Below are 11,471 nucleotides of genomic sequence, written 5' to 3'. Positions count from 1 at the left end.
AGGCTTGACCAAAGGCAAGGCCATGCGGCACGCCTTCCGGGTTCTCCATGCCGCTCCAGTTGATGCCCGTGATGATAATCTTCTGGGACGGCGCGCTCTTGTACTTGGCGTAAATCACGCCTTTCTCGTTCACAAAGTCGGTCTGTTCACAGACTACAGCACGGTCAGCACCACACCACCAACGACGTCACGTACTCTTGGGGGGAGTGATGGGGGGCGGCGTGCGGTTCAGGATGAACTCGGACTTTTCTTGCTGCTTTTGGGCGGATTTGTACAGCTTGATGGAGAACCACGTGATGCCAAAGATGGACCCGGCGAACATGACGAACAAGAAGAACCAGCCAGGCCACACTCGCTTCCGACATAGCATCTTTGACGGTCGGTCGCCAGCTTTAGTCTTGTCTGCGTCATCTCGACAATTGACTGGCGTTTGGCAAAGCTTCCATGAGAAAGGGGTCTTAACGACGGCGTCGCAGAAGGATTGCTGGCGGTAGAGCCACGAGCGAGGAACACTCCTCCAACAATGGACAAGTTGTTGTAGTGTTCCATCGCAACATCATGCTACACGGATCGTCACTGAGCTCTCACCTCGTCGATGCTTGGACCTGTCGGCAGAGGTGCTTTGTGTAGCATGGGCGATGGCTGCTAAGGAGGAGGCGGCATTCGCGCCGTTCTACATTGCTCCCCCGTGACCAAATGATGAAAGGTCGTCAATGGCCGTGTCGAACTGCACCGTCGAAACGTCAACGTACCATGGAGGATTCGAATACAGTATGACAAAAGAGATTAAATTTTCGATGAAATTCGTCGAATTTTCATACTTTCGTCAAGACGACATTTTTCGCAAGTTAACCAAGTGCCCTCGAACACGATGGTCAGGCCAGGCAAGACAGAAGCCAGCCTTCATCGTGCTCGCGCCTCGTCATGATCGAGCGCATGGAAGGCTCTCCGTCTGCATGGCCATCGTTCGTTGTGTCTGTTGCAAAAAGGCAGCACGCGACACGATGATGTAAGGCTCGCACCACTCACACTTTCTTTCGACCTGTTGTCATTTCGGCTGCTCTTCATAGGTCATCGTTATCCCCCCCCTAAACTACACTAGAACATGTTTCGTGCATTTAGCTGAGTTTAGATGCCACCCCATGTTGGCCTTTGCAGTTGGCATCCGAACCTTCCTCACGACACCTCGAGGACGTGGAAAGGGTGTAGCAGGCCAACGGGCACGGCACAGATAAGAGCGATCCAAGTGGCAGCGTTCTCGCCATCTTTTTTGCTGTTGGTGCCACACGAGCCCGAACACGCCATGATTTTGGTCGGCATCTAAAAATACAACACTGGCCACGGCAAGCATCTCGCCAGGTCATTTGGGAAATCCGATCGCCATGTATCGCACGCGGGAGCTCAACAAAAACATCGCGAAGAGCTACCTGAGTGTCGGTGACCCGTACAGAGACCCGCATATCATTGAGGGCAAGTCGGACCGGCACAAGAACAAGCAATTCCAAACGGTGCCGCCCAAGGACACGAGCGACGGCGGCGGGTACTTCGAAAAGAAAACGTACTCATCCGACCCACTTCAAGATGGCGTGATGTACTTGAAGACGCAGCCGGCGGCGGACCGCAAAGCCGGGTTCGGGACCAAGGACGCCAGCCGCCGCGATGAATTTATGAGCCACGTCCGCACCGAGCAGTACCGCGAGACGCTGGCGAGGGAAGAGCACATTTCGCAGAAAGGCATTCAGAGGCACCCAAACGATGACGACGACGGCGGCGGCGACAGCACGTTCCCGGCCGAGAAACATCAGTTCCCGGAGGGCTTGAAAGAAACCAAGTTCCTGTACGATATCGGACGGACGCAGGCGACCGAGTTCAACCAGAAGAGCCACCGCGACACATTCTACACACTCCGCACGGGCAATTCGCAGTTTCGACGCAACAACGGTCACTTCGTCCTGAGCTCGGAGGCGGTCGGTGTCGGGGCCAACAAGGTCCAGAACAACGGGACACACGCCCGCAACGCGTGCACGAAGCAATTTTACGACCACAGCCACCTCCACACATAGCATTCTTTCATAACAACGCTTCGCTCACATCTCTCTCGTTGACGATGCCGCCGACAACAGATAGGGTCCGCAGTCCACCCAAGGTGATTGGAACGCCGCTCGACAACAAGCCGCGCATGATCTTGTGGCGATTCCTAGCCAAGATCTGACTCAACAGTCGTACCAGTGCGCGTTGTGGAATGATAACTAGGACAAGTGCATTCAGTCGCAGTGACGCTGCGTGGATGAACAGTCGACGAGGCAAGTGGGCAACATTCGGTGTTCGTGCCAGGAAGGTTGGAAAGGCACTGGTCCAACTAAGCATCCGATGGGTCCTATTCGACCCCCAGTGTTTTTCTGTGAAGGTTATGGCACCGCTTGGTCGTTTTGTATCTCGACATACAACAGCTTCGTTCTTCCTGGGCGATGCAATCAAGCCATGCCTCTGCCCACACGGCATCATCGAAAAACGCAACCGCGCGTGGGGTGCGATCGACACGCCAGGACTCCAATCAGTCTTCCATGATGCTTGCATGCATGCTGTGCGGAGTGCTTTCCGGCCGTGACGACCCAAGCTCGATTCCGTCGCTGGCTTCGACATTCATCCAAAATATCCGGATGTATACGGATAGTTGACGTGGGAGGAAATCTTTCGCCTGTTGACCTTGTCCCAATAGCCGAGTGCATCATGGACCCAAAGACAACGCTGAACATTGAGGAGCGCGCCGCGGCGGAGAGCATGATGTTGGCGCATGAAGAGCACTCGCGAATGTTGGCCTTTCGTAGCGTAGGATTTGTTCTGTGTGTCCTGGTGGGCCTCCTTGTCCTCATCACGTGGCAGCGCCGGCGCATCAGCAAAGCCGCGTCCCACAAGCACGCAGTCGCGATGCGGCTGGCGCATTTCAAGCGCGTTTCGTACGTCCTCAACAAGCACCGCGAGATAGAAATGGCCAACGTTGAGATGGCACATCTCATGCACGACGACGATGAAGAGCTCAAGGACGACGAAGAGCGTGGCATGATGTGATGTGTATCAAGGTTGAGACGTATTTGTACATTGTGTCTTCGACTATACGCCGACGGGATGCGCGTGGACTTGAAATCCCGTTTGTTCTACATGAACAAGGTGAAACACGCGCTTCGTCGTGGGGATCGACGATGGGGCCGACGCGAATGTATTGGTCACGGCGACAGTGCAGACAAGTGAACTGTCCCTTTCTTCGTCCGCAGCAGTGTCGTCGCTGGGCTCCTTCGTCGGCCAGATCACGGTGCCAACATGGGTTGAGGGAAAGTTGCTGCTGAAAAGCCCCCGCACTTTGGCTTCAGCAAGCATTTTCACGTACGGCAGACGTGTCTGGCATGAGACAACACCCATCCTTTTTACGCCCACAGGAAAAATCGCGCAGCCTGCGTACCTGAGCTCCAACATTCCACGACATCAACGGCTCGTTGTTGTCGGAGACAAGAGCGGTATCTCGATCGATTCGCGTCGGCTCATCGATTGCTTCCACGAAGAACGGGTGGTGGGAAAACACACACACGTGGTGGGCGCACAAGGAACCATGCTCCAGTTCAGCTTGCAGCCATTCTACAGCCGTACGTTAGCACGTAGACGTGGCAAGTCTGCACAGCAGCTCGCACAACATACTGTCTTGGGCCAGCGATCGCTCCAACGTGCTCTCAGATTGTATAAACAACGCGGAGTTCAACACGATGTACTTGACTCCGCCGACCCTTCAAAACTGGTCAATGCACAGTTGTCGAGGCTAATTTTCCTACCAAAAGCTGTAGAAGTCGTCACCGAATGGGGCCGACTGGTCGGAGGTCCCTTCGCCGGGCACAAACACCTGTTGGAGCATGGTGACCATAGTGTACTTAGCATGCCTCGATGCGTACCACTCGAATCGTGGGGTCCAGCGCTCTATTCACGACTTCTTGGAAGGCAGCGATCGTTTGAGCTCGGGTCTCAGTATCCTTTGCATCAACAGCCGCGTCGTTCGTCGTCATGTTCCCGGACAACACAACAAACACGGGGTGCAGCTCGTTGATCGCCATCAGAACTTGCTCAAAGTCTTCGAGTTGACGACGCCAAGACGAGTCGGCGTCGTCGTGAACCCCATCGCCATGCAAGAGTCCCAGGGCAGGTCCAGAAATCTGCGCAAACAGTGGCATGTGGTCATTTCAATTGTGTGGGATTGTGTCCAGATTAGCGTACATGAACAAAGCGATAAGGCTTGCCCCACTGGTTGTGCACCGAATGCTCAAACCCAATGTATCCTCGCCGCGTGGCATAGTGGCATCGTCCTGCGGCAGGGCCTTGTTGAGAAAACGCTGGGTACACAACTGGAGGAAGCACAATAAAAGTAAGGAACGAGTGTTAGGTCCAGTTGAGGGCAAGTTGCACTTGGATATGAATGGGAGATGCAGCTTAATGCCCCGTGTCTTACAATGGTGGTCTAGAAGCCGCATGCGGCGAAGGACATGCATCAGGCGGCTTTTAGTGGAGGGTTGGAGATTCGCGGCAGTGGCGAGGACATCAGGACGGGGTCCCGATGACCCCGCGACGTAGGCAGCAATCGCTTGGGCAGTTTGTACAACAAACCGATCGTCTGGTGTCGGTTCAGGCGCGGTAGCATTCATGTGGTGGGCAAAGTCAACGCCATGAAAGAACGGGTGCGCTACGAATTGCAACTATTGGAAGTCGTCGAACTTGGATGAAATTCTTCACCAACCTTTGATAGCGTCAAACGAAGGGCGCGCTTGTGGCTGGGTTTGCAGCAATTGCGCGATGAGGTCCTTGGCTGCGTCCGAAAAGAACTCTGGAAAATCAAATGTTCCTGCCTTGACCTTGAGAAAGGTGAGGTAGGCGCTGCCCCCTTGAAATGGCGTTTCGCCCGCCAGGAGTTGGTACAAGATGCATCCCAAGGACCACAGATCGCTTTTGCAATCGACGGACTTGTTGTCGATTGTCTCGGGGGACATGTACTCTACAACAATGCCGTGAGCGAAAACGATGCCTCATTGTGCTACACGAACCTGGGGTCCCAACAAAGTTTGGCCCGTTAAGCGAGATGTCCGACAAATTTTTGGCCGTGCCAAAATCCACAAGCCGGATGTGTCCGTCGTCTTTGGCAACGATCATATTTTCCGGCTTGAGGTCTCTGCAGCCGCAGGATGATTGGCACAATAGGTGGGCATGTGGGTCGTACCGATGGACAATATGTCGAGACGCCATGTATTCGAGTGCGTTGACGATGTCGGCGCCGTAGAACTGCGCAAGTCCTTCCGTGCATCCAATTTGCTTGCCTTGAAGTTGGAGAACATCCCACAACTCGCCATTCGAAACGTATTCCATGAGAAAGTACAGATTTGCCGCGTCTTGAAATGTATGGTACATTCGGACGACATTGGGATGGCGAAGCATGTTGAGCACGGTTTTCTCCATGTTGACTTCGTTGAAGATGTTCGGATGTCGAATTTTCATGCGCATGATGCGCGCTTTCTCGATCATCTTGACAGCGAAGACTTCCTTGGTCGCTTTGTGAGTGGCGAGGAACACACGGGAGAAATTGCCTTGGCCGAGCTCTCGACCGAACGTGAACTCGGTCGCACTCGGCTTGGTCCTTCGCTCCTTCACTACACAATATCGATTAAACGTCAACCCACACAGCATGCACAGTGCATCACTCGGATTCCTGCGTACCCGATGTCATCGTCCACCGTGTTGCAGGTTCTGCGAAGCCCTTTCTTTGCCAAAAATCGAAAGATCAACCTTTGAATCCGGATAATAATATCCGGATGTCCATCCGGATACCGTTGAATTCACGCAAAAAAAGTGCCACTGTTTTGGACAAACAGCCTTCCACAACAGGGAACGGCACTGGCCACCACAGCTTGCCACATATCCCAGCAAGACCAGCGCATCGAGAGGCTAGTGTTCGCCATCATCCCAATCTGGGCGCTGCATGAGCTGTAACCAGCCTTCGTTGGCTCTGCCATGGGTCGGATTCAAGTGGTTCAAAACGCTGTCCCGTCCATCCTATGCAATGTGGTTATCCGGATGAGCACCAAAACAGCTTGTCTTTTGTATGTGGCAATGAATCATCCGGATAATCTGAGTTGGCTTTCATGATGCAAGTGCCATTATTCGTCTGGGTGCGTCGCCAAGATGTTCAAGTTGTTCGGGTCGAAGCAAACTGCCTCGAAGGCGGTGGCTCCTCCCAAGAATGAAGAGACCAACGCCAATGCTTCCCCTGGCGACGATGGTGCCACGGACCTCGACTCTGCCAGTGAGCTTGAAACGATGGACTTCGAAGTGAACGTTGATAATGTGGACATTCACATCGACGTCGAGCAAGGCGTGTATGCGTCCGAGTGGAATGGCAGCGGTGGTTGCTCGCATACAGATGTGGTGTCATCGCCTGACTTCATTCCTCCCCGTTTTGTCTACGGGTGCTCAAAAAACGCCCCAGAGCGATGGGCCGAAACGAAGGCGTGGCGCGTGTCCCACGGGATCGATAACATCCTGAGTCTTCCTCGGCCCCAATTCCACTTGATCAAGCAACACTGGCAGCATTTCTACTGCGGCCGCACACCCAGTGACAACCGACTCGTCGTGTACGAGCATGTCGGTGGCCTCAAGCAAGCACTGCACGACTTGGACGCCAAGCACAACATTTCGTTCCAGGACGTGATGACGCACTACCTGTACCTGACCGAGTACCAGTGGAGCATCCTCGACACGCACGAGTACAACGTTGATGACACAACGTCAGGCCAGATGATCAAGGTTCTCGACTTCCAGGGCATCCAGCTCGCCGACGTCAGCAACACCAACTTGCGCACGTTTGTCACGTGGACGTTGCGCACCATCGGTATGGCAATGTTCTCATTCTCTGCAATCGTTTATCGTGGTGTCATTTGTAGGCCAGCACTACCCCGAACGGTGTGGCGTCGTCTACTTGATCAACACCCCCAAGTGGTTCAATGCGTTTTGGAACGTCGTCCAGCGACTCGTGAGCGAAGTGACACGCCACAAGATTCGAATCTGCCCCACGGCCAAGGAATATGCCCCGAAACTCAGGGCGTGGATGGGCGGGTCCAAGTTTCTCCCTGCTTGCATCGGCGGCCCCGTCGTTGTGAACGGCACGACCGACTTGTGTGCCGACGAAGCCAAGCTCCACTCGTTTGTCGAGGACCACACCCCCATGTAATACGGAAAATGTAAATATCGTACTGATTTGTCCAGGACGTCGGACGTATGTGTGGCAGGCCGGCGACATGCTGCGTTGAAACGTCTTTTCATCGACGTGTATGAGAGGGCATGCTCGTCCTGAATCGCCCGACGTGCGCAGAGAGGAGGCTCAGCACGAGGATCATGCCAATGTGCAGAGCTAGACGGGCCGTCGCAAGTCCTCCAGCTTGCGGTGGTGGAACGGAGTTTGGATTCACCACGCGAAGATTGCGTGGCGTCACCTTGTTCAGGTCAAGGTGAGATGGCCGCGTAAAAAAAAGGTCGACCATAACTCTGGGATGGAATTGCGAGTGATTTAGCAAGTGGGTTCCGTTGAATTGTCTGAACTCAGAGGATCGAGATCGCACACGTCTTGCTCGGCACGTGGGCCTGCGCGGCCAACATGGTCCGTCGACGGCGTGTATCGAGGCAAGTGAACGGCTGAAGGGCCACTGCACCCGTCTTGTTGGCATGCTCCGTAAGCTCGATCAGTTGCGTCGACGTCATCTTGAGCAGCTTGCCAAAGTGCTGGAAAGTCAGACATGTGTCCATCCTTGCGTCCGCTTTCTATGAACGCCATGCATGAAGAGGGGGGGGGCGAAGGAGTCGTTGCAAAACCCACCTGGCGATCAGTCAATGGCTGCCCGTTCGCCAACCGTTGTCGAATGTTCCATTCACTTTGAACGTGGCTCGTCATGCATTCGCCCAAGCACGCGGCCTACGCGTCGCCCGAACGAGGAAGTCAGGTCTGTTGAGGCCACGACGGCATTACGCCCAGAGCCTCGTGTAGACGTACGGTGAGAGAGTAATGGCCGCCGGTGCGCAAGACACAGTGCCCAGGCACCGAAATCGTTGTGCCACACGCGAACAACACCACACTGAGCAACTGGGCGCCTCCGTCCAGGGACTCGACGCGGGCCACTCGGCCCCACTACGTCGCATGAGTCGATCAACACAGTTGTCCGACCAAAGACACGGACCTGGTTTCCGTTGTAGAGCCGAGCTGTCATGGGCAGCACGTTGTTGGCAAACTCGAGGACTACCACGATGTCATGAGTTGACACCTTGGCCTTGAAATGCGCAGGAACTGGAGCGGCGGGGTGCACGCCGCAGTCGCCAAATCTTCCCGTGATGTTGGTAAACAAGGGTTGGAAGGACGCTTTCGACTGACACGCCTTGTGCACCATCGTGGCGCACTTGTAGCACTTGATGCAATCGGATGGAGCTGACGGTGTCGCGCTGGGTAAGTTGCACTCACGGCAAGTATGCCGACCGCAGACAAAGGTAGCTGCAACGGCGGCGTCGATGGGCCCGTCAGCCATGCACCGATCATGGCAGTACAATCCACATCCGGCTATCGAGCATAGGTATATGTCAAAGCCATCGTCGCCCAATAACCCACACGTAGAGCAAGTGTGGACGCTGCGACTGCATTCCCCACATTGCCAAACTCGACGAGAGTTCTGGCCTTGTCGCTGGGTCAATACTGCGTTTTCACCAATGCACCAAACATGGAACGCTCTTGCGCAGGTGGCTGTGCATATGACAAGCTGTCGTCCACCTTGCCCACACAAAAAGCAAAGCGTCGTAGTCGAGTCCTCTGTCGAGTAATCGAGTGGTGCCTCGGATTGAACTGTAGTTTGAACCCCCCTCGACGGCGAGGGTAGAACGTGCGAGAACGGCACAGACGATGGTGTCTTGTCTGCATCGCTGCCGCGGCGGCGCTTCTGCGCACCTGTACGCTTCGGTGGCGGGCCATTGACTCGTTCGCATTCGTCCTTGTGAAACAGAATCTCGTTGGCTGGGACGACAGGGCCGAAAGCTTTGAAGCAGATCAAGCAATGCTTATACTCCGCATCAACTGAGTCTGTTGGGGCACATGCCGACAAGTGGACGGGGAGCGCGTCGTCGTTGGATGGGAAGTGTGCCAAGCACGAGGGGCATTGGATTGCCGCGTCAACCGCAGTCATGGTTGTGGAGGTATTTTATGGTCTCGAACGTGTCTTGAACAAGGAAGCCAACACTCCATACCAATTTGAAATTGATTTAAAATGTCAGGTGGTTTACACAGAAGTACATACTGTACGTACGTGTATTGTTGTGACGATTTTCTTTAAAATGGGATTATATGTGTTTCGAACGACGAACCAAGAACGAGCAAGATCACATAGATTCCAAGAAGATCGCAATGTCACGCCAAGGCCATTCCTGATATCACCAGCAACTGCCCCGATGAACAACTCCAACAATGTAGCTGCCTATGATGCTCCGCAGACGCTCACCATCCTCGAGTCGATCGCAACGTCAAACTTTGGCACGAGCGACCTGATGAATGCAGCCAAGTACCTTCGACACCCAGTGTCAGCCGTGCTGGAAGTTGGTCCTGGATCGGGTCGATGCCTCGACTACTTCTTGCAACTGGATTCAGCGCCTGAAGTGATTGTTGGCATCGAAGTTAGCTCTGTCTTGGTGAATCACTTGACAACCAAGTACAGAGAGGACAAGCGTGTGTCCATTGTACTCGGATCTGTTCTGGACGACACTGTCCTCGCAAGGAGCAACAACAAGTTTGACGCTGTCCTCGTCATGTGGTCCACACTCATGGAGTTCTCCCCCGCGGAGCAGCAGCGCATCTTCCTTCGTTGTGCCCAATGGCTTACCTCAGGTGGACTTCTGCTCGTGGACGTGTCGAACCCTGGGAACCGCGGCCATGTCACGCTTGTGCACAGTCAGCCAATCTCCTACGATGTGCCGATGGGAGGTCAGCTGCATGTGTATCTGCCTAGTCCGGAGGAAATGGCTGCATATGCACAAGCTGCGAACCTGAAGTCCATCGCGGTGGAAGACTGGACCCCTCCGAACAACGTCGTGCGCAGGCTGTATGTGTTTGAAAAGCCATAAGCGTGACGAATGTATTACTCATTCTTCGCCCGACGAGTCGGAGCTTGACTCCGAGTTCTGATCTCCATTGTTGTCTTCGTCGTTCCTTTTGTCTGAGTTGCTATCTTTGGTTTTTTCTTCTGTCGCGTTGTTGCGAGGAGGTGCAGTGGTGGTCCGTGCAACGTCACATGCAGCCCCAATGCCAAGGCCACGCCCCTGCAACCGTGCGTGGTATCTCTGCAACTGCTCCTTGGCCCGTTGAATCTCACAGTCTGTCTCTCGGATAGACATCAACAGGCCCAAATTAGTCTTCATGAGCTGCGAGTTCACGCTCCGGGCATTGTTCAGCACCTTCAGTAGGGATCCATCGTCCATCACACACCACGCCGATAACGCAAATATTCCGTCTTCATTTTTTTAACTAGTCTAGTCTTCAAAATACGTTTTCAGCAAACAGCACAAAAATCACAAAAGTGATACTAAACTCGAGGTCCGAAGCTGCAAACACTACGTTCTGATTGGACAAATTTTGAGCATTGCCCAGCGTCCGGATATACCCAACGAATATTAGCAAATTCCGGACGACATGTCAACAACGCATGCAAATTTTTTAACAAATTCGGATAACCTTGCCACCAAGCAGGCAAAGTTCGAATTACTCACCTCATTTTACTTGAAATTTGTATGTGAATGTGAACAGTGCGTATGGACAGTACTTGCGTGCAGTTTATTATTTTTCATGTAAATCTTAATCAATGTACTAGGATTTAGCACGATTTAAATAATTTTTGCTCGTAACTGCAATGTGTACCCAATCGCCAGGACTTGGAAACATTCGTCCGTCGGCTTTGACGAAGCGCGATGAGCCGTCCACAGTACTACACACAGGATACGCAGGACTCCGTCGCGCCTCATGATGACCCGATGGAGCACGTGGAAGTTTGGCAAGACACAACAGCCGAGCGAGGGTACAACACTTACCTCGTGCAGCAGTCGAGTGCGCTCGAGAGCTCCCGTTCAAACGATGGACACCTCCAAAGCGGCGGTGTTCGCCCGACATTTGCAGAACGACCAACCATCGCCGACCGAGGAACTATCGCAGCAGCGCGACCAGACATTCGAATTGGCAAGATAGATACTGGTGACCGACCGGCAAAGACGCTCGGTCGGAAGCGAGTGTGGCCTGGCTGGCTCTTCTTGTTCGTCATGTTCGCCGGGTCTATCTTTGGCATCACGTGGTTCTCCATCAAGCTGTACAAATCCGCCCAAAAGCAGCAAGAAAAGTCCGAGTTCATCCTGAACCGCACGCCGCCCCC

At 53.8% G+C, this 11,471-nt stretch overlaps 7 protein-coding genes across 9 annotated transcripts; 4 read left to right on the top strand and 3 right to left on the bottom strand.

The window, feature by feature from the left end:
• Positions 1-187: 187 nt before the first annotated feature.
• H310_03018 (hypothetical protein) lies at positions 188-370 on the bottom strand (the record flags this gene model as incomplete). The annotated part of the gene is made up of 1 exon (XM_008866749.1): positions 188-370. The coding sequence occupies one exon, from the start codon at positions 368-370 to the stop codon at positions 188-190; it is 183 nt and encodes a 60-aa protein (XP_008864971.1).
• Positions 371-1,296: 926 nt separating this feature from the next.
• Positions 1,297-2,328, top strand: H310_03017 (hypothetical protein). The gene has a single exon (XM_008866748.1). It carries the CDS (start codon positions 1,383-1,385, stop codon positions 2,061-2,063), a length of 681 nt encoding a protein of 226 aa, XP_008864970.1. The 5' UTR covers positions 1,297-1,382; the 3' UTR covers positions 2,064-2,328.
• Positions 2,329-2,623: 295 nt separating this feature from the next.
• Positions 2,624-5,785, bottom strand: H310_03015 (AGC/PDK1 protein kinase). The gene is made up of 11 exons (XM_008866746.1): positions 5,746-5,785; positions 5,252-5,678; positions 5,079-5,203; positions 4,775-5,029; positions 4,490-4,720; positions 4,258-4,385; positions 3,939-4,196; positions 3,822-3,889; positions 3,691-3,776; positions 3,458-3,630; positions 2,624-3,396 (listed from the first exon to the last, which is right to left on the bottom strand). Exons 1-11 carry the CDS (start codon positions 5,753-5,755, stop codon positions 3,112-3,114), a joined length of 2,046 nt encoding a protein of 681 aa, XP_008864968.1. The 5' UTR covers positions 5,756-5,785; the 3' UTR covers positions 2,624-3,111.
• On the top strand, positions 2,706-3,256 carry H310_03016 (hypothetical protein). Its single transcript, XM_008866747.1, has one exon. The coding sequence runs from the start codon at positions 2,731-2,733 to the stop codon at positions 3,067-3,069; it is 339 nt and encodes a 112-aa protein (XP_008864969.1). The 5' UTR covers positions 2,706-2,730; the 3' UTR covers positions 3,070-3,256.
• A 397-nt stretch (positions 5,786-6,182) lies between the features above and the next one.
• H310_03014 lies at positions 6,183-7,587 on the top strand. Of its 2 annotated transcripts, XM_008866744.1 has the most exons (3): positions 6,211-6,916; positions 6,969-7,251; positions 7,314-7,587. In XM_008866744.1, exons 1-3 carry the CDS (start codon positions 6,211-6,213, stop codon positions 7,357-7,359), a joined length of 1,035 nt encoding a protein of 344 aa, XP_008864966.1. In that variant the 3' UTR covers positions 7,360-7,587. The 2 variants fall into 2 exon arrangements, with proteins under 2 accessions (XP_008864967.1, XP_008864966.1); XM_008866745.1 differs by lacking the exon at positions 7,314-7,587 and having other exon boundaries at positions 6,183-6,916; positions 6,969-7,292.
• On the bottom strand, positions 7,555-9,295 carry H310_03013. 2 transcript variants are annotated; one of them, XM_008866743.1, is made up of 5 exons: positions 8,678-9,295; positions 8,256-8,629; positions 8,072-8,206; positions 7,898-7,993; positions 7,555-7,842 (listed from the first exon to the last, which is right to left on the bottom strand). In XM_008866743.1, exons 1-5 carry the CDS (start codon positions 9,243-9,245, stop codon positions 7,624-7,626), a joined length of 1,392 nt encoding a protein of 463 aa, XP_008864965.1. In that variant the 5' UTR covers positions 9,246-9,295; the 3' UTR covers positions 7,555-7,623. The 2 variants fall into 2 exon arrangements, with proteins under 2 accessions (XP_008864965.1, XP_008864964.1); XM_008866742.1 differs by having other exon boundaries at positions 8,256-9,295.
• A 158-nt stretch (positions 9,296-9,453) lies between these two features.
• H310_03012 (hypothetical protein) lies at positions 9,454-10,555 on the top strand. Its single transcript, XM_008866741.1, has one exon. The coding sequence runs from the start codon at positions 9,508-9,510 to the stop codon at positions 10,174-10,176; it is 669 nt and encodes a 222-aa protein (XP_008864963.1). The 5' UTR covers positions 9,454-9,507; the 3' UTR covers positions 10,177-10,555.
• The last annotated feature ends 916 nt before the right edge of the window (positions 10,556-11,471 follow it).

Source organism: Aphanomyces invadans (assembly GCF_000520115.1).
Source record: "Aphanomyces invadans strain NJM9701 unplaced genomic scaffold supercont1.4, whole genome shotgun sequence".
Classification (NCBI taxonomy): Eukaryota; Oomycota; class Saprolegniomycetes; order Saprolegniales; family Verrucalvaceae; genus Aphanomyces; species Aphanomyces invadans.
The sequence above is the reverse complement of the archived record's forward strand: the minus strand, read 5'-3'. Positions and strand labels throughout refer to the sequence as shown.